At 38.1% G+C, this 22341-nt stretch overlaps 1 protein-coding gene across 1 annotated transcript in view; it reads right to left on the reverse strand.

Annotated features, from left to right (window-relative positions):
- The window catches only part of ITGA8 (integrin subunit alpha 8), a 179612-nt gene that overhangs the window by 81361 nt on the left and 75910 nt on the right, over nt 1-22341 (reverse strand). The window contains exons 14-15 of the mRNA XM_036097039.2: nt 2421-2466; nt 155-262 (exon numbers count right to left, since the gene is read on the reverse strand). Of these exons, the coding sequence (XP_035952932.1) occupies nt 155-262; nt 2421-2466 (154 nt within the window). The remainder of the gene's footprint in view (nt 1-154; nt 263-2420; nt 2467-22341) is intronic.

The raw sequence follows: 22341 nt of genomic DNA on the forward strand, positions 1-22341 counted from the left end.
TACTTAAATTGGGTGCACAGACCCACAGCATAACACTCGACTGGAGCTTCTCAGAGCTACAAAGTCTCAGGCCCCACCCCGGAAGCCGCATTACCACAAGAGGCCCAGGTGATCTGCATCCACATTGAGTTGGAGAAGCACTGGGCTAACTCACCAGGCCACAGATGACAGAGACTCTGGAATCTGGCATGTTTTATTTTCCAGATTGATAATCATTGGGTGCAGCAAAAGCTGGGCATCCACGGTCACAACTGGTCTTGCTCTGCAGGGAGAAGACACAGGGTTATAATGAGCCACATGAGCGACACCCCACTTCCAGAGGCCACTGCCAACATTCCCAGCCTTTGTGCCAAGAATTTGCCTCATTGCGTGAGACTTAACTCATTACCTTAAAACATATGTGGTCGCTCATGAATACAAATAAAGGATGCTATGGGTCCGTCAAGCAAAACCGCATTCACGGAGCTGCTTTGTGTGTGGAGTGGTCTCCAGGTATTTTGGAGATATTGCTGTGAAGTGTGCTCTGGGATCTGCTATCTTCGTATCTAAGGAAACACATCCTTCTATACTCACTCATGCCTGTAAGTCCTTGACTTCTGCAAATTTCCTTTCCTGATGGGCTGATGGTTTTTTATTTTGTTGGATAATTTTCTATCCAAGCTTTGCAGATTGAGCTAAGCACATAAGGGTGGGCTGACAAGATCATTGTGTACTTCACACAGAGCCGTGGTTTTCAACCCTGACTGCATGATAGAAGCACCCAAGGAGTTCCCAGAGCGGTCAAAACACCTCAGGGGGTCAGGGCCAGGTGTCAGAATGTTAACCAAACCCTCCAGGTGGTTCTAATGTGCAGCCAGGTGTGAGGAGAGGGACTAAATATACAGCAAACTCAATTTTCACCAAGGTGAGGATAATGAGCCAAGCAAGTACTCATGGGGGAAGGGGACTGGGCAATTTTTAAAGCTCTGTTCCAAGATAGGAGAGCTAAGAGCCAAGTCTCCAGATGACAACGTGAAATGATATTGAGTTGGGTAAGTTTTCCTCTGAGGGGAGGGAGGGCCGTGCTTTGGGATGGTGTGTGTTTAAGGCACGACTTTAAACAGTTTCATGATTACCACAACAGCCCCCCTGGGAATATTCCCGAACTCCTTTACACTATTTATCTGTGCTTTGTTACATAATTTTGTTTTTAATATTGTGTTAGCTCCAGTCCTTGAAAAAGCAGACGGTAAGACCGAGTTAGACATGCAAGACAATCACTGGGGCAAATACCTATGAGGGAAAAAAAAGGCAGGAGGGAGGAGGCTGGCAGCCAGCCGTCAGACTGTGATGGAGGTCTGGTCCCTGTGAAGGAGTGAGGGAAGGAATGAGGACTGGGTGGTGGATTTAGACCTTAGCAACTAGCCCATGAGTTCATCAGCCCTGAGTGGGGCATTGTCATGGCCCCCATAAGCACAGCCCCATCCTTTAGGTACCTGAGCTTTCCAATCATCTGATTCTCTATAACCCAAAGTGGTGAGTGGTAGGTATACATCAGTCTATGAGTATGTCTTGGAACTGATGGAGAAAATCTCACGTACTTGGGGAGACCTAACTTTAGAATCGCACTGGGGGTTGGGCTAGGTTAGTATTATGTGCCCAGAACACGTGGGGCTGCTCTCTGCCTTTTGTTTTGATATCCTGATCTAATGTCTTGAATTCCTATAAAACTCTTTTTTTTAAGAAGAAAAAAGAATCTAAAATTTTTGGGCACCATTGTCTACCAGTACCTTACTATTCTGTGTACTTTACCTACAGATTCCCACTTAATCCTCTTCACAAAAATAAACTTCTAAAGCAACTATTGTTATCCCTCTTTAACAGACAAAAAAATCAAAGGCTCAGAAAGTTGTAGGAACTTGCCCAAGACTACACATGAGTGAGTGTGTGGAATGGCTAGGCTTTTGAATCTAGACCTGTCAGATTTGAACTTTTGTTCAATACTTGCTTTTGGAGTATTATTTTGGTACATTTCATTCCCTAACTTAGTCTCCACACCTGATTTATATAAACCTCCTCCCACTGGTACCCCTTCTCTATAAACACGTTTTAATGCATTTCCAAGGCAAAGAGAAGAATTCAGACATAGTAACATCTAAAGAATGCATCATTTTATAAGTTCCGCTAAGATTCATATCTTCATTTAACATTACGTTGGTAGGGGCTGGAAGTTTGGTCATGAGATATGAGATTAAAAAGACAGAGAGATGAAAGAAAGGAGAACAGTTGAGAGCAAAACTTCCTCCAAACTTTAAAAAGAGCATCTAATAAATGTTCTCCAAAATAAATAGTTGGGACATACTCTTGAAGGCGAAACTAGCAGCAAAAAGGAAATGCACTTGAAACAATTAGAGGACATTTGCATACCACAAACCACATACCTGTAAACAGCTACTTTTCCTGTTCCGAATGCACCTACAATTAAATCTAAAAAAAGACAAAAACTCAAAACACATGCACACATTTTATAGAAACAATCTAAGCTCATATTCATAAATAGCATATAGCGCATCCTGAAATGCTGATTGTAGAGTGAGGCTCATCCAGTAAGAGCAGTAAATTGCACCTTCCTTAAGACATTCTGGAAAGGATGTTGGAACTTCATTGTAACTCAGTAGGACACACAGACCAGTAGATCTCAATCCCTTCTGGACTCATGAATGCCAGCTTTCTAGAAATGCTTTAAAAATGCATCATAACGCCATTTCTCCTATCCTCCAGACGGAAGGCCTACATCTTAAGGAAAGTGAAAGGGAAAAACCATGTGCTTTAGTGCCTGTATGTACTGGGCATGTTACACACCTTGTTTTCCCTTTCCCTCCAGCAATGACCCTGCGAAGCTGGTCTTATTATTTATTACAAAATGGGACATTTTGACTGTCCATCCTTTTGACACAACCATTTGCTCTTTATGAATAGTGTGGATGGTGAGTATCCTTTTGGCAAAGGGATTGGTAGTTTATGAACTAATTAATGTGTCATTTTAATGATCTTAAATAACAACAACAACAACAACAATAATAATAAATAGCACATGTTGAACACTTACTCTAGGCCGGGAATTCTTTTGAAGGGTTGACCTTAATTATTCCTAATAAGAAGCTAGGAAGTCTCTATTATTTGCACAGTTTTGCAGGTGGGTAAATGGAGGCTTAAGAAGGTGAACCTATAAATTCACTGAAGTCCACACTAGGCGAGAGGTGGGGCTGGTCTATGGCAGTGCTGGGTAACAGAACAATCCTAGGCTGTCTGAAGGGTAACGCTCACACTGATTGCAGTGCTTGGCTAAAACACAAGTAAAGCGGTCTGTTTTCCTAAATCTAATGTATAATGATTCCTCTTGGTAGATGCAACCAAACCAACATACAAATGACAATGGCTGAATCTGTAGAATAAAATTTAGGTGTTGATGTGAGAAAACTGGACCTGGTAGAAATAAAGGCCACAGAAGAAAACTTACACAGTTGAGACCATAAGTGGTTAATCCTAGGAGAGCAGAAATGAAAATGAAAAAAAAAAAAAAAAGAGGGGCACTTCTCTGGCCAGTCCATATGGAAAACCAATCAAGGAATTAAATTGGTTTAATGGAGTCTGCACAGGAAAATGATTTGTAGCCACGTTCCCTCGGCACTCACCTTTCCTGGACGTAGGAGCAGCATCGGACTGCAAGCATGATTCCCCCTGGAGGCCGGAAGTGCCCCTGGCCTGAGCCCTCAGCTAATGATGGATGGAAACAGGCGATAACCAGGAACAGCCGCTTCCTTACCCCTCCAGTGGGATAACTCTGGAGGCATGTTCTTCCCTGTCTCCCACATGTCCCCAGCTCCCGCTACCCACTGTGTCAACCTGCTTCGCACCCATCTTCCTTCCCATGGCCTTCGTCCTCCTCCCTTAGCAATGTTTCTTTGGACCATTTCTCACATGACCCGCTTGTTTTCTAATCCTTGTCTTAATGTCTGTGCTGGAAGAACCCAACTTAAAACAACAATAGTTCTTACTAAAAATGTTTGTTTTTCAAAAGAAAGGGACTTCAACATGTTCCAGGTTAAAACCACAGTTGAGATGTCTCGTGTTTTATAGATACAGAGTCAGATTCAGATCATAGGTTCGAGACTGGACTCCCAAACTCTGTATCTAAAAAAGTGCATATGTGAATGTTCAAAGAAGTCAAATGCGGTTCATTTTGAAGAATTCTTTATTCGTAAGATTAAAAGACACAGTAAGAAAAAAGACAATGTGACCAGCTATGACTTATGGCATAAAATAGTCTTTTCCAAAGAGTCAAGTCTTTGAAGCCAGAAGCCAAAGTTTAGGAGTCTACCAATTTTTAAAATTGTATCAGAGTTTGAACTTTTTCGAATATTTTCACATTTATTTTTTCCTGTTACATTTGTCTCTTCCAGCATATCCGTGCATTTTTGCTATGTCAGGGGAAGAAGAGCTACTGATTTGAGGAAATGTGAACTCTGTTCTCCCTGTGTACCATGCTCTCCAGGAGTTACACAGAACACCGGTGGCTCTCAGCCTGATCCCTATCTATTGACCTGACACCAGACAAGAGAGTTCTATTATGAAAACTGATTCCAGAGGAATTATGTGCTTTGTTTTTGGCTCCAAATATGGTGAAATATTAATATACCAAGATTAGATACTTTATAAAAGATGAGTTTTAAGAATGGACTCCTCTGGAAATGGCCAAGAAAACAAGACTGTGAGCTCTTCCAGGGCAGGAATCTTTCTTTGGGCTCACATATCACAACTACTTCATGGAATGGTACAGGGTGAAATAAATGAAGGAAGAAAGAAAAAAATCTTTGCATCTGCAGTACCAGGCACCGGGCCAGATTGGGAACAGAGGCTTTATAAATACTTGAAATAAGAGAATAAGTAATAATGAGATAATGTACTAAAGATGAGTAAGGTGAAGAAAATGGGACAGTTGTTAAGACAGGCTCATGGAGGGGCGCCTGGGTGGCTCAGTTGGTTAAGCGACTGCCTTTGGCTCAGGTCATGATCCCGGAGTCCCGGGATCGAGTCCCGCATCAGGCTCCCTGCTCGGCAGGGAGTCTGCTTCTCCCTCTGACCCTCCCCCGTCTCATGCTCTCTCTCTCTATCTCATTCTCTCTCTCAAATAAAGAAAATCTAAAAAAAAAAAAAAAAAAAAAGACAGGCTCATGGAAACCACAGTTAAATTCTGCTGGATTTCTGCATATGTGAGTGTGCACGGATGCATGCACACACACACACACACACACACAGAAGCTCCAGATTCTAGAAAATTCCAGAAAGAAGTATAGAAGCTGCATCACAACTCAATCATCATTGTAGACAAGAAGATGAGAGACACACCCTGACAGTAATGAGCAAGAGGCCTTTTCCTTTAGAAACTTTGATTCCTATGCCTCAGGGTTGGAATTTTACTTCTCTGGAAAAATAAAGTAACTGGCAAAAAAGGCCACAATTTTCTTCATGAGAATGCGGCCACAGTTATTCAGAGGCCAACAAAACAGTTATCTACCAGGAAAGTATGTTTGCATTTGGAGACACCACCTTGGTATTGTGCCTGCTGGAGAAGGCCAGAAACATTTATGCTCAGGACCTTAAACTTCTGGGATCTCTCTAAGGGGGAGAATTGATCTGCCAATTTGTGTTCCTAACCGATTTGCCCTTTCAAAATAGATGATTTGTTTTAATAAGTACTATGTGGTTTCCATATATATATATATATATATATATATATATATATATACACACACACACATAGTTATATGATCCTTATATATACATACATATATATTGATGTTTGTGTATGTATGTATACACAGATATGAGTGTCTATCCACATATACATGTCTGTACAGATAGACATGTATATATATTCATGTATATATGTACATACACACTACTTTTTGAATCTTACATAATTCCATCATGCTTAGGAATTTAAAGGATAATCTGAAGAGAAAGTAATTTTGGTACTGATACTTGGGATTCGTAACTCTGCAAACTTTCTTTCTTGCTTTGAGATAACAGGTCTTATACCATTATCTAATGTTTATTTTCCTTTCTTCTAGAAACTTCTTAAGGGCAGATTCTGAAAACAAACAAAAAATTTTGCCTTTATATAAGACACAGCTATTTTTTTTTCTTGAAGAAATAACTGGTGACTAAAATCCGTTCTTTCCCCTTAATCTAAAATTATTCCCAAAATGCTGGAGCCCTTTGTTATCACCTCACTTTGCCTGGGAAACAGTTTATTTTCCTTTTGGCCTTTGATGAAACAACTGCATACTTTTAAGGATTCAAAAAGGGGAACATTAGCATGAATGCAGGCTCAGTTGGCAAGAAAAAATAACCCTAAAAATGTGAGGTCATAGGATATGTATTACACCTCTGTTCTGTATTCTATTTCTCCAAAATTATTATTATTAAATGAGGAAGAAGAAAAGAGCCAAACTTTTAAAGTGGTACTTGGACTATAGAGGCTGATTTTATTAACCTAGGAAGGAAATTTTAGAGTTGGAAGAAGTTCTATGTGAAAACAGCTTTGTTTTGAGTGTGGGTGTAGGTGGGCAGGAGGGAGTGGAAACTTTCTAGGGGTGGGGGGACAGGGGCCGATGGGAGGGGAGACAGCAGGAAGAGCGGCTACAGTAATGCGTTAAAGGATCACTCAGAATCCTTTAGTAGAAGTCCCTTTGGCCATCCAAGCGTCTACATTTCACAAGATGTGAGCCTTCTTACTTTTTCTTCCTACTCTCTCGTCTTGTTGAGAAATGTACTAATGCTTATGTCTGGGGCCAAAGATGCCTTCAGAGCCCTCCTTTTATATTTTGGAATTAAGAAACATTTACTATTTTAGAATAATCCTAGACAATGAGAATTGCCATAAGGAACTTCCAAACAATTGAGAAATATGGTAACGTACAGCTAATACTTGTATAAAAAGATTACAATGACTCCAGACAGAAGGCCTCCTTAAACGTGACCAAAACAATGTGGAAATCACAAAGGAATTTTAAAGTGTAAATTCTTTTGCAAAAAGTCAAAGCAGGGTCCAAAGAGAAATGAAAGGAATGAGGGAAGATGTTTATAATGTATATGCCTGATCAAATGTGAGTATTTTTCAATGCTTACAAGAATGTCTGGTACATAGTAAAAAAAATAAATATTAATTATTATTAACCCTAATTCATACTGAACCCACACAAATTAATAATAAAACTATAAACATTCTAATAAAAAGGTTGTAAAGAGGCAATTTACATAAAAATAAATAGCCATGACCAATAAATATATAAAAAGATGTTCAGCCTCATTAGTCAGCAAAGAAATCCAAATGAAAGGAACAATGAGATAGCATTTTTGACCTTTCCATTGGAAGAGATGAAGGATTCGTGGCAGGCAGTGTTGGGTGGAGAGCAGAGGACTGAGAACTCAGGCTGTCTGTGAGAGGGGCGGTAAATGGGCATGATTTTCTCGGAAGGCAGTTTGCCAATTGGTCTGACAAAGCAAACTTTTTGCCCTGGCATTTGCACTTCTAGGAATTTGTCCTGAGGCTCTATTGGATAATTGTGCAGACATGTGTCAGACAAAAGCTAACTTTCTAAGCACTTTGAATATACGAATTCCTTAGTTATAATAATCCCAGGAGGTGCACACTTTAATTATTCCCATTTAAAAATGAGGAAAATGAGATACAGAGAAGCGAACTAGAGTAAGGGACAAGGCCAAGTTTAAGCCCAGGCAGTCTGGCTGCAGAGCCAACACGCTTTCCTATTTTACCATGCTGCTTCCCAGAAGCACATCTCCAGGCCATTTTTTCTCTCTTTAAAAATTTTTAAAATTAAGTATATTATACATACAGTAAATTGCATCCTTTTTAGTGTCCTCTTCTAAGAGCTTTGATCAATGCATCCAGTCATATAACCACCACCACGATCAAGAACAGTTCCATCACCCTAAAATGTCATCTATGCTGCCTGTCATTGAACCTGCCCCACCCCTAGCCCTGGCATCCACGAATCTGTTTTCCAGAATGGCAGAGAAATGGAAGTGCACGGTATGTAGCCTTTTGGGACTGGCTTCCTTCACAATCAGCCCAGCGCATCTGAGAATCATCCACCACGTTGGGTGTGTCATGAGTTCACTCCTTTTCTTGCCGAGCAGGGTTCCACTGTGTGTATGGCCCACAGTCTGTCCATCCCTGGCTAGCGGTCACTTGAGTTGTGTCCGATTTGGGGAAAGTCACTAGAACCACGCGTGTACAGTTATTTTGTGTATCTACAGGCCGAGTTTGATTTGTAAATTCTCTTGTTGAATCTCTCTAACATCTTTGAAACGCTCTTTTAAAGCAGTGTTTGATTTCAAGTGGAAAATTACGGAATGGAGGGTAAAAAAATCGGGAATTCTAAATTCTAGTTCACTTTGCCGCTGGTTTCCTAATGACTCTGGACAAGTCGCTATTCTCTGCCAAATGTCTGGCGAAATCTTCAAGGTTCTCGTCGTTCAAGAAAGCCATGAGCTCTGCAGGACTGGTTGGGGCTGCACAATTGTGCCCTGTCTGCCCTGTTCCGGCCCAGGACTCCCCCGTGCCTGTTAGTCAGCCTTGCTCCTGCAGAGTTCACCTCTCCTCTTGCCCCCATGATGGGACGGCCAGTTTCTGGCTTTCTCCCTGGCTTACCCAGACTCGGGCCTCAGGCCTGCTTACCTCCATGACTCAGCTGCCTGAACTCATGATCCAAAGACTTCTGGCTCCTGTCCTAATGTTACTGATGCTCACAGTTCACAGTATCCCCTCCAGGCCCTTCTCCTCACCGTCCAGGCACCATCTCTGCTCCCCACAGCGTAGAAGTGTTTTTAAGACAAATGGTGATCATCCAGCAGAATTGTTCACCTGGACCCACCCAGGCTCTGCTCATTTTCCTACAGGGATGCTCTTCAGAGAAATGGTGGGATTAAAGATGATGTATAAAATGATGGGGTTAAAGGTGGTGAGTAAATATGGCAATGTTGACTTGTAAGTAGGTTATGAAATTGGCTTAAGTGTTTGGCAACGGAGAAACAGCTCATGTCTGTGGGAAGCAGGCATTTAGATAAGTCTCCTTGAGTTTGGCAAATGCGTTAATCTAAAAATAGACAGAGGCTGCCTTTCTTCCTTGCTTTTTTTATTGCAACATGCAAAATATTACTGAGAGGAAGGTTATGAGTTGAGGAAGAAATGCTTGAAAAAAAAATGCATGGTTTTATCCCAGAAAGTAATAATCCTAACAATCTGTCTGAAATGCTTCCAAATAAACTCTGAAGAAAAACATTTATGAGTTGGAATGCAGTATTAGGTTGCAACATTCTAATTTACTGAGAGTTTATTTTCCTTTTTAAAAAAAATCCCACACAAAATAAGAGTGAAATATCAAATGATGAGTCTGCCGCCTTAGGAAAACAGTTTTCCAAACATTATTGGCGTCCTGCGGCTGCAAGAATCAGCTTTTTCCCTCGGCTATTGCTTAATGCTTTACTCGTTGCATTCTGTGTCACCGAATTAAAGGCATTTCACTTTATCCTTGGCGTGGCCACACTTCCAATAAGTGTGCTGTCTAGTCAGTTGCTCAAAGTCTTGGAGAAAAGTATGTTTGTTTAGGAACAGTCCCATTTAGAAGTGGCTGCCTATTGGGTGTACCACTTGAATCGAGCTTCCCATTATCCCAGGAGAAGATATCAGGTTATTTTAAAGGGCATCATCATCTCTGCTTACATTTCCATTCTCATTATACACAGGAGTAAAATAGTTTACTGGATTTAAGTAGAGCTGGAAGAGAGTGGCCAGGTAAAAAGAGAGGAGAACAACAGTTTACCTGCCAAGGTGTGTGGCTGTGAGGAAATCAGTTCGTTCGTTCATTCATTCATTCATTCATTTGCATTTATTTAGTCAACACATATTTACTAGGTGCCTTCAGTCCCACCCACTGCTTTGGGCACAAGCGATTCCATAGTGAGCAAAAGCAAATTCAGTGCTTGCCCTCACCTAATATAGTGTCCAGCCTAGTGGGGTCAAATAGATATTTATCAAATAATCACACAAATGTGTAATTTCAATCTCAGATAAGTGTTTTTAGAGAAAGGACAACAGTCAGGGAAGACTTCCTAAGGAAGCGACATTTGGACCGAGTTCATAAGTGGGAAGTGAACTCCCGGGAAAATGTCCAGGGTGTACAAAGACAGAAGGGATGCTTCAAGTGAACTGCTCTAAAATATGGCTTTTAAATCACATATTAATGCATTAAAAATGACTTATAGAAAGCACATGCAGTGGGAGGTCAAGAAATAATGCAAGAGGTTCTAAGTCCAGGAGAACATCCTCCCACTCCTCCACATCCTGTCCCCTCCACCCATAAAAGGGACCATGGCAAGGCATCAAGTTTTTATTAACTATATCTTTATAAGTAAGATCAAGTATAAATGATATCCTGTCATATTTATTGTTGCCTGGGGTTTCATAAAGAAGCAAGGTTCTATGATTGAGTGTTTAAAAGGGAGTTAGTTCAAAGTTAAACTGACAGACTTCCGTTTCTGGTCCAGTGCAGGAGAAGCTTGGAAGTCACCACTCCATCTTAACAACAAGTAAAAAGCTGAACAAACTGAGAAAACCAACAACCCTTCTTAGATCCCTAAGAGAAGTGAGGTCACAGGGCAAGCTGCGGCTCCAAATTGGAAGAACTGACAGGCAAATACATTGAGCCATTTTACTGGGGCAGCAACCTCCATGGGAGCCAGTGCTGGGATGCAGAAACCTGAACAGTAGTTGATGAATTGCTGGAGGCTCAGTGTGGACGACTCTGGGGATTAAAAATTCCACGGGGATCCAGTCATGGGGGCGGGGTAGGGGGCAGTGGGGGGGGGGATTGGGGGAAGGCATGCTTTTGTGAGTTTTACCTCCTGGGTGTCTACCAGGTTCTAACTGACCTGGGGGAAGAGAAATATCGACTCCAGCCCACTCTTGACATCCAGTCCAACATAAAGAGGGGGACTAAGAAGCATGTATAAAGTTCACGGTCCAGAGGCATAGGCTCACTAAAAGACTGAGACCTACTCATAAGATTACAAAACACTTCCCCTCCCCCAACACCTACCACCACATTGCGAAGGCCTATTTATAGCAGTTCCTTTTATTCAGTATATCATGCCCAGTTATCATAATGTTACAGGGTGTAACTAAAAGGCCAAAAATATACAGTGGGAAGAGAGAGAGCAAGCATTAGGACCAGACTCAGACATGGCAGGGATGTTGGAATGACCAGACTTGGAATTTAAAACAGCTATGATGAATATGCTAAGGGCTCTAATGGATAAAATAGATAGCATACAAGGACAGATGCTCAAGGCAAGCAGAAAGAGGGACATTCTAAGAACCAAAAAGAAATGAGACAGATCAGAAACACTGTAACAGAAATGAAGAGTATCTCTGATGGACTTATTAGTAACCAGCACACAGCAGCGGAAAGATATCCGAGCTAGAGTGCATATCGGTAAAAACCTCCCAAACTGAAAAGCGAAGAGAAAGAAGACTAGAAAAAACAGACCAGAAAATCCAAGGACTGTGGTACAACTACAGAAGGTACAGAGAGAAAAAACAAAAGAAAAAGAAGGAAAATAAAGAAATTCTGAAAGAAGCCAGAGGGGAAAAATACCTTACTTAAGGAGGAGAAAAGATAGCATTACATCCAACTTTTCTCTAAAACCAGGCAAACAAGAAGAGAATGAGGTAAAATATTTGAAATGTTAAGAGAAAAAACCCTGGATTTTTTTTTTCCCCTGCAAAATTACCCTTCAAAACTGAAGGAAAAACAAAGGCCTTCTCAGGCAAACAGAAATTGAGGGAATTTATTGACAACAGTACGACTTCAAAATATGTTAAAAAGAAGTTCTTTAGAGAGGAGGAAATGATGTAAGTCAGAAACTTGGATCTACATAAAGAAATGAAGTGGAATGAAGAGGAACGAAGAAGGAATAAGTGAAAGTAAAATAAAAAATCTTACTTTTCTTATCCTGAATTGATCTAACATGTAACAGCAAAATAATAGCAACACTGTATTTGTATATATATAACTTACACTTAGTATGTATGTATATTTTATTTAAACATAGTGTGTGTCTATCATATAAATATATGGCAGCATTGATAGAAGGAATAGAGAGGAAGAATTGGGAGTATTTTATTATTTATAAGGTACCCACACTACATGTGAAGTACTACAGTGTTATTTGACAGTGGGTTTGGATTGGTTATAAAAGTATTTTGCAAACCCTGGAGCAACCACTTAATAAAAGTTAAAAAGAAGTATATTCTAAGTAAGGAGAAAAAAATGGAATCATATAAAATGCTCAATTAAAACTACAAAATGCAGAAAAAGAGTGAAAGACAAAAATAATAAAGAACAAAGGCAACAGTGGAAAGTACTAACAAATATAGTGTAAGTTAATCTAATTATATCAATAATGACTTTGAACTTCAATGGTCTAAATACACCAATTAAAACACAGATATTGTCAGAGGGGATCAAAAAACAAGACCTAACTATATGTGGTTTATAAGACACACACTTCAAATATAAAGATGCATGTAGAATAAAAGTAAGTGGATGGAGAAAGATACCATGGTAACAGTAATCAAAAGGAAGCAGGAGTAGCTATATTAATTTCAGACATAGTAGACTTCAAACTAAGCAAAGTTATTAGAAATAAAGAGGGGCATTACATAATAATAAGGGAGCCAATTCTCCAAGAAGACATAATGATCCTTTTTTTTAAAATTATTAACATATAATGTATTATTTGTTTCAGGGGTACAGGTCTGTGATTCATCAGTCTTACACAATTCATGGCGCTCACCATAGCACATACCCTCCCCAATGTCCATCACCCAGCCACCCCATTCCTCCCACTCCCCTCCACTCCAGCAACCCTCAGATTATTTCCTGAGAGTGAGTCTCTTATGGTTTGTCTCCCTCTCTGGTTTTGTCTTCTTTCATTTTTCCCTCCCTTCCCCTATGATCCTCTGTCTTGTTTCTCAAATTCCTCATATCAGTGAGATCATATGATAATTGTTTTTCTCTGATTGACTTATTTCGTTTAGCATAATACCTTCTAGTTCCATCCACATCATTGCAAATGGCAAGATTTCGTTTTTTTGATGGCTGCATAATATTCTATTGTGTGTATTCTAGTGTGTGTGTGTGTGTGTGTGTGTGTGTACCACATCTTCTTTATCCATTCATCTGTTGATGGACATCTAGGCTCTTTCCATAGTTTGGCTATTGTGGACATTGCTGCTATAAACATTGGGGTGCACGTGCCCCTTTGGATCACTACATTTGTATCTTTGGGATAAATACCCAGTAGTGCAATTGCTGGGTCGTACGGTAGCTCTATTTTCAACTTTTTGAGGAACCTCCATACTGTTTTCCAGAGTGGCTGCACCAGCTTGCATTCCTACCAACAGTGTAAGAGGGTTCCCCTTTCTCTGCATCCTCGCCAACATCTGTTGTTTCCTGACTTGTTAATTTTAGCCTTTCTGACTGGTGTGAGGTGGTATCTCATTGAAGTTTTGATTTGGATTTCCCTGATGCCGAGTGATGTTGAGGACTTTTTCATGTGTCTGTTGGCCATTTGGATGTCTTCTTTGCAGAAAGGACATAATGATCCTTAACGTGTTTGTGTCTAACAATAGATTGTCAAGATATATGAAGCAAAAGCTAATAGAAATGCAAGGAGAAATAGATTAATCCACTATTGTAGTTGGAGATTTCAACAACTCTCTATCAGAAATGAACAGATCCAGCAGGCAGAAAATCAATGAGGACATAATTGAACTTAACATCATCAATCAGTTGGGTATAACTGACATCCCTAGACTGCTTCATCTAAGAATAGCAGAATGCACATTCTTCTCAAGCTCATAGGGAATATTGACCAAGATAGGCCATAATCTGGGTCATGAAACACACTCTAACAAATTTAAAAGACTAGAAGTCATACAATGTTTGTTCTCATACTACAATGGAATGAAACTAGGAATCAATAACAGAGAGATAGCTGGAAAATCCCAAAGTATTAGATTAAATGACATACTTCTAAACAACACTCCAGCAACCCTCAGATTATTTCCTGAGATGAAGAGTCTCTTATGGTTTGTCTTCCTCTCTGGTTTTGTCTTCTCAAAGAAGAAAACCCAAGACAAATTAAACAATATTTTAAATTAAATGAAAATGAAAACACAACTTACCAAAATTTGTGGGATGTAGTGAAAGCAGTGCCTAGAGGGAAATTTATTCCATCAAATATATAAATTAGAAAGGAAGAAAGATATAAAATAAACTAAGCCTTCACCTTAGGAAAGTAGAAAAAGAGGAGAAAATTAAATCCAAAGTAAGCAGAAGAAATAATAATTAGATCAGAAATCAATGTAATTAAAAACAGAAAATCAATGGAGAAAATCAACAAAGCCATGAGCTAGTTCTTTGAAAAGATCAATATAATTGAGCCTCTAGCCAGGCTAAATAAGATGAAAATAGGACACAAATTACTAATAATATAAACGAACAAAGGGATGTTATGACAGATCCCATAGACATTAAAGAGATAATGAAGGAAAACTCTATGCCCATGTATTTGATAATGTAGGTGAAATGGACCAATTTCTTGAAAGACACAATCTGCCAAAACTAACACAAGAAGAAAGAGGTAAGTGGAATAGGCCCACATCTATTAAATAAATTGAATTGACAATTAATAACCTTCCAAAACAGAAAGCACAAGGCCCCAATGGGTTCACCTGTGAATTCTACCAAAGATTTAAAAAAGAAATTATATAAATTATCTACATTCTCCTCTAGAAGATACAAGCAGAGGGAATATGCCCTAATTCATTCTATGATGCCAGTATTACTCTACTATCAAAATGAGACAAAGAAAATACAAAGAAAAAAAATCCTATGAGTCAATACCTCTCATGAGCATAGATGCAAAAATCTTCAAAATATTTGCAAATTGAATCCAACAATGTATAAAAAGAATTGTATACCACAACCAAATGTCATTTAGGTATGCAAGGCTAATTCAATAACTGAAAATCAATTAATGTAATCCATTACATCAAAAAAATACAGAAGAAAAAAATCACATGATCATACCAATAGATGTAGAAAAAGAATTCAACAATATCCTCACTTATTCATGACAAAAACTCTCAGTAAACTAGGAATAGAGAACTTCTTCAACTTTATAAAGAATATCCACACAAAAACCTACAGCTAACATTATACTTAATGGTAAGAAATTTGAAGCTTTCCCATTAAGATTAGGAACAAGACAATGATGTCCCCTCTTACCACTGCTTTTAAAAATCGTAACAGAAGTCCTAGCTAATGCAATAAGACAAGGTAAGGAAATAAAAGGTATATAGATTGGGAAGAGAAGAATTAAACTATCTCTGTTCACAGATGGCATGATCATCTAAGTATAAAATACAAAAGATTCAGCAAATGAGCTCCTGAAACTAATAAGTGATTATAGCAAGGTTGCAGGACACAAGGTCAATATACAAAAGTCAATCACTGTCTCATACCAGGAATGAATAAGTAGAATTTGAAATTAAAAGCACAATACCATTTACATTACCATTCACCCTCCAAAATGAAATACTTAGGAATAAATCTAGCAAAATACGTACAAGTCTATATGAGGAAAATTTAAAAAACTCTGATGAAAGATATCAATGAACTCAGTAAGTGGAGCAATGTTCCATGTTCATGGATAGGAAAACTCAATACTGTTAAGATGTCATTGCTCTACAGATTCAGTGTAATCCCAGTCCAGATCTTAGCAAGTTATTTTGTGGCTATCAGCAAACTGATCTAAAGTGTATATTGAGAGGCAAAAGATGCAAAATAGCCAACACAATATTGAAGAAGAACAAAGTTGGAGAACTGACACTACCCTACTTGAAGACTTACTATAAATCTACTATAATCAAGACAGTATGGTGTTGGTGAAAGAATAAACAAATAAATCAGTGGAACAGAATTGAGAACCCAGAAATACACCCACATAAATATGGCCAACTGATCTTTGACATAGGTGCAAAGGTAATACAATGGAGCAAAGATAGTCTCTTCAACAGATAGTGCTGGAAAAACTAAACATCCACATGCAAAAAACAAACAAACAAAAACCCACCAAAAACCTAGATACAGACCTTACACACGTCACAAAAATTAACTCAGATCACAGACTTACATGTAAAACCCAAAACTATAGAACTTCTGTAAGACAACATAGAAGAAAGCCTATAGATGACCTGGGGTACGATTATGACTTTTTAGATACAACACGAAAGGCATGGTCCGTGAAAGGAAGACTTGATAAGCTAGGATACATTAAAATTAAAAACTTCTGCTCTGTGAAAAACAATGTCAAGAGAATAAGAAGATAAGCCACAAACTGGAAAAAATATTTGCAAAAGATACATCTGATAAAAGATGTTATGCAAAATATACAAAGAACCCTTAAAACTTAATAATAAGAAAAGAATCCCATTAAAAAAAATGAGCCAAAGACCTTAACAGACACCTCACCCAAGAAGACATACAGTTGGCCAATGAGCATATGTAAAGATGCTCATCAGGGAAATGCAAATTAAAACAAGATATCATTACACACCTATTAGGAAGACCCAAATCCAGATCACTGATAACATCAAATGCTGGTGAGATTGTGAAACCATAGGAGCTTTCATTCACTGCTTGTGGGAATGCAAAAGGGGTGAAGGTGGCTGAGCCTGTTTATCCTCACACACCTCCAGGCTGCTCTGATGTTACCAGTGTACTCACCTGGTTCAGTGCCCTGCTTTCACCTGGGATGCTTTAATGGCTTTTGCCCTCAAGTTCCTTTTTCATGACAGCTCATTCTGCTCATTGCTAATGACTGAAGCAAAAGTGTCATTTTGAATTATTAAACAAAATCTCTTTTTCCACTATTTTCCTAATAAAGTACCAATTATTTGACATGTTATTCAAGGTCCTTCATTACCGGCCCCAAATCTACCTTTCATTGAATCTCTCCATTTATGCTCTCCTCAATTTGAACCAAATCACTTCCAAAACTGCCTTTTCTTGTGCTGAGTCTTTGTCGTGCTGTGTTCCTCTTCTGGAATGCTGTCTCCTTATCACCACTTAAAATCATACCTGTATCTTAAGACCTTGCTTAGCCCTTATTTCCCCTGTGAAGCTTCCTTTGAACACCTCAGCGAGCAGAAACTTCTCTTTTTAACTCATTCATTATTATTCTTTTTTACCTCTTAAAATTCTTCTCATATGCTGTCTTGTACTACAGTTAATTGTTGGATGCCTTATTATCTCCATGATTGCATTGTTTCTTAAAGGCATGGATTCTGTCAAAATAGTATCAATGTAGTCATTTATAACTAATATTTAATAATTGCTCCTGCATGTTGTTCAGAGTGTTAACTGCTTATATATATTATCTACCTTAACGTTACCCAAATACCTGTTGTTGACAACTAAAATGAAAAATGTTGACTTACAAAATATAGGCTGAATAATGAAAATGTAATTTGTTGATTTCAAGTAATGATGGTTTGCAACGTAGCTGTTAATATATGGCACCCCAGCAATCTATAGAAGTGCATTACAAGTCTTGATGCCACGGCTGCCATGATAAAACCTAGTGTCTAGATCTTGATTTCTAAATATTGTTATTCAATAAAGAAACTGTAGGTCTTTAAAGAATGGTTGATTTCAGGCTGGCGCACGGAAAATACAAAATGAGCTAAGAGCATATTGTGATGTTATAAAGCAAGGAAATGCTCATAAAAGGATGGGAAATATTAAGAGAACATAGGAATGAACTGGAAAGTGTTCCCAATGGCAGATACAGAACACATTAGGCAACAAATATAAACAAATATTATAATGGATTATAGCCCTTAAAATAAAATAAATATCCATGAGTTCGTACACATATAAAAAAACTGAATAAATGAATGGGTAGAAAAAACATCCTTTTTCTTTAATTTTTTTATTTTTTATTTTAATTCCAGTATATTTAATTTACAGTGTTATATTAGTTCCAGGTGTACAATATAGTGATTCCACAATTCTATTCATTACTCAGTGCTCATCATGATAAGAGTACTCTTAATCTCCTTCACCTATTTCACCCATCCCCCCATCCAACTCCCTTCTGGTAACCATTAGTTTGTTCTTTATAGTTAAGAGTCTGTTTGTTTTGTTTCTTTTTCTCATTGCTCATTTGTTTTGTTTCTTAAATTCCACATGTGAGTGAAATCATATGGTATTTGTCTTTCTCTGACTGACATTTCACTTAGCATTATACTCTCTAGATCCATCCATGTATTTGCAAATGACAAGATTTCATTCCTTTTTATGGCTAATAATCTATTGTATATACATAGCACTTCTTATTTATCCATTCATCTATTGATGGACACTGGGCTGCTTCTATAGTTTGGCTATTGAAATAATGCTGCAGTAAACATAAGCGTGCATATATCTTTTTGAATTAGTGTTTTTATATTCTTTGGGTAAATATCCAGTAGTGAAATGATGGGATCATATGGTAATTCTAATTTTAATTTTTATAGGAAGCTTCCCCAGTGGCTGTACCAGTTTGCATTCCCACCAACAATGCACGAGAGTTCCTCTTTGTCTACATTCTCACCAACACTTGTTGTTTCTTGTGTTTTGATTTTAGACATTCTGATAGGTGTGAGGTGATATCTCCTCATTGTTTTGCTTTGCATTTCCCTGATGATGAGTGATGCTGAGCATCTTTTCATGTGTCTGTTGGCCATATGTATGGTCTCTTTGGAGAAATCTCTGCTCATGTCTTCTGACCATTTTTAATTGGATTATTTGTTTTTTGGTGTTGAGTTATAGAAGTTCTTTCTATATTTTGGATATTAACCCTTTATCAGATATATAATTTGCAAATATCTTCTCCCACTCAGTATATTGTCTTTCAGTTTTGTTGATGGTTTCCTTTGCTGTGCAGAAGCCTTTTATTTTGATGTAGTCCCAATAATTTATTTTTGCTTTTGTTTCCCTTGCCTCAGGAGACATATCTAGAAAAATGTTGCTATGGCTTATGTTAGAGAAATGACTGCCTGTGCTCTCTTCTAGAATTTTTATTGTTTCAGGTCTCACATTTAGATCCTTGAGCCATTTTGAGTTTGTTTTTGTGTGTGGTATAGGAAAGCGCTCCAGATGGGCTCAGTCGGTTAAGCATCTGCCTTTGGCTCAGGTCATGATCCCAGGGTCGTGGGATTGAGTCCCATGTCGGGCTCCCTGCTCAGCGGGGAGTCCACTTCTCCCTCTCCCTCTGCCCCTCTTCCCTGCTTGTTCTCTCTCTCTCAAATAAATAAATAAAAATCTTAAAAAAAAAAAAAAGAAAGTGCTCCAGTTTCATTCTTTTGCACGTAAGTGTTCAGTTTTCTCAACACCATTTGTTGAAGAGACTATCTTTTTCCCATTGGATATTCTTGACTCCTTTTTTGAAGATTAATTGACCATATAATCGTGGGTTTATTTCTGGTCTCTCTATTCTGTTCCATTGGCCTATGTGTCTATTTTTGTCCCAGTACCAATACTGTTTAGATTTCTATAGCTTTGTAATATAACTTGATATCTGGGATTGTGATTCTTCCAGTCTTATTCTTCTTTTTCAAGATTGTTTTGGTTATTTGGGGTCTTTCATGGTTCCATACAAATTTTAAGATTATTTGTATGGAATCACAAAATTTTAAGATTATTTGTTCTAGTTCTGTGAAAAATGCTGGTGGTATTTTGAAAGAGATTGCATTGAATCTATAGATTGCTGTGGGTAGTAGGAACATTTTAACAATATTTGTTCTTCCAATCCATGAGCATGGAATGTCTTCCCAATTCTTTGTGTCATCTTCAATTTCTTTCATCAATGTTTTATAGTTTTCAGAGTACAGGCTTTTCGCCTTCTTGTTTAAGTTCATTCCTAGGTATTTTACTGTTTTTAATGCAGCTGTAAAAAGGATTGTTTCCTTAATTTCTCTTTCTGCTGCTCATTCTTAGTGTATAGAAATGCAACAGATTTCTGCACATTGATTTTGTATCCTGAAACCTTACTGAATTCATTTGTCATTCTAGTAGTGTTTTGGTGGAGTCTTTAGAGTTTTCTGTATATAATATCACGTCATCTGTAAATAGTGACAGTGTTACTTATTTCTTACCAGTTTGGATGCCTTTTATTTCTTTCTGTTTTCTGATTGCTGTGGTTAGGACTTCCAGTCCTGTGTTGAATAAAAGTTGTGAGAATGGACATCCTTGTCTTGTTCCTGAGCTTAGGGGAAAGGCTCTGTTTTTCACCATTGAGTATAATGTTAGCTGTGGGTTTTTCATGTATGGCCTTTATTATGTTGAGGTATGATCTCTCTAAAACTACTTGGTTTAGGGTTTTCATCATGACTGGATGTTGTACTTTGTCAAATGCTTTTTCTGCATTTATTGGAATGATCAGATGGTTTTTATCCTTTCTCTTATTGACTGATACATCATTTTAATTGACTTAGGAATATTAAACCACCCTTGCATAAATAAATCCCACTTGATCATGGTGAATGATTTTTTTAATGTATTATTGGATTCAGTTTGCTAATATTTTTGGGGGGATTTTTGCATCTATCTTCTTCAGAGATATTGGCTTATAGTTCTCTTTTTTTGGTAGTATCTTTATCTGGAAAGCAGTAAGTCTAGATTTTGGATTTTAGGATCAGAGGAGCATGGAGTTCAAAAAGACCCTTGGAGAAGCTTTCCATGCATCATGTCACATTCAGGGGAATAATGTCAGGCCCAGAGAAGCTGAGTTACTAAAGGAACATTATCTTGGGAGAGATGGTTCTAGAACTCATGGGTTTTATCTCTCCATTCACTTTTACTTCCACTTTATGACCTGGATTCAAGTCCAGGAACTCTGTCAGTTGACTTAATTAATTCCATTTAATCTAATTCATAAGATATTTTATAAGAAAGGTTATATACTAATTTCTAATGTGTTTATAATGAAATTATGAAAATCTTGCTCAGTAAGGATCATGTTTTGCTTTTCAGGAAAACTTAAGTATCATGTTTTACTTTTCAGGAAAACTTGAGTATCAGTTTGAGAAGTAGAAAGAAACTTTGACTATAAGATTTGAATTTAGTTCATCTAAACTTCAAATCAATTTCAAGGAGCTCAATGTTTGATTATGCATTGTTCCCTTGGTTAAAGCCACCCTTTTATTTCTTCTTATGTGTAGGTTCTTTCTTGCTCAGTTGTTTGCTTACACACACACACACACACACACATACACACATGCACATGCGCGCACACACACACACACACACACAGCACTCATTAAAACAGATAATGAGTCATTTATTTTTCATTTGGTATAATTGTCTGAGATGGCTTCATGTTATAATCATCAGACATTACGGGCCTGAAGAAAACAATGATAATCTTGGCATTCAGCCCATGTATTTCCCCAGTTTTTATTGCCTGCAAGATTTCTGTGTGTCAACAAAACCTGCACTTCCCCTCCTCCACCCTCCAATATCTGGGCTATGCATTTAGCAAATGGTCTTGTTATACAATCATGTTTCACAGGATTAGGCTAGAACATTGAATTGTAGGGATTTCTGACTATCACAGCTGTTTCTTCTCTGAAATGCTTTCACTCAATTAATGTATACAAGATACTCCTTTGGCCAACCCTCATTTTCCAATCAGCACCAACACAGAGACCTGAATACGTCCATATTTTAAATAGGAAAAAGAATTTTGGTGCCAGAAATGAATATACTCATGACTCCTATTTTTGTATGTGTACCAATGACAATATGCACGGTAAAAAATGGAAACAAATACTGAGTGTTTAAACTAGATTTAGGAAAATTATTCCAAATATTATTTCTATAATAGAATCTCTATATTTCTATAACAAAATCTCCCCATGTCTCTCCATTCTACCATACTTTTCTCACGTACTCTGGATCAAAATTCCAGAGTCATCCTTAGCATCTCTTCCTTACTCACTCCACCTTCTCTACCTTCCATCACGGCAAGTCATTACCAAGTCTTGACTATTGTTCATTTACATTATTACCTTAGTTCTTTCCTTTCAGTTGCCATCGTTATCACCTAGCTCAGGTCCAGTAAATGCCCTCAACTGCCTAAGGGCTTAAGAAGGAAGAACAT

The sequence above is a fragment of the Halichoerus grypus genome, chromosome 6 (assembly GCF_964656455.1).
Source record: "Halichoerus grypus chromosome 6, mHalGry1.hap1.1, whole genome shotgun sequence".
NCBI classification, from domain to species: domain Eukaryota; kingdom Metazoa; phylum Chordata; class Mammalia; order Carnivora; family Phocidae; genus Halichoerus; species Halichoerus grypus.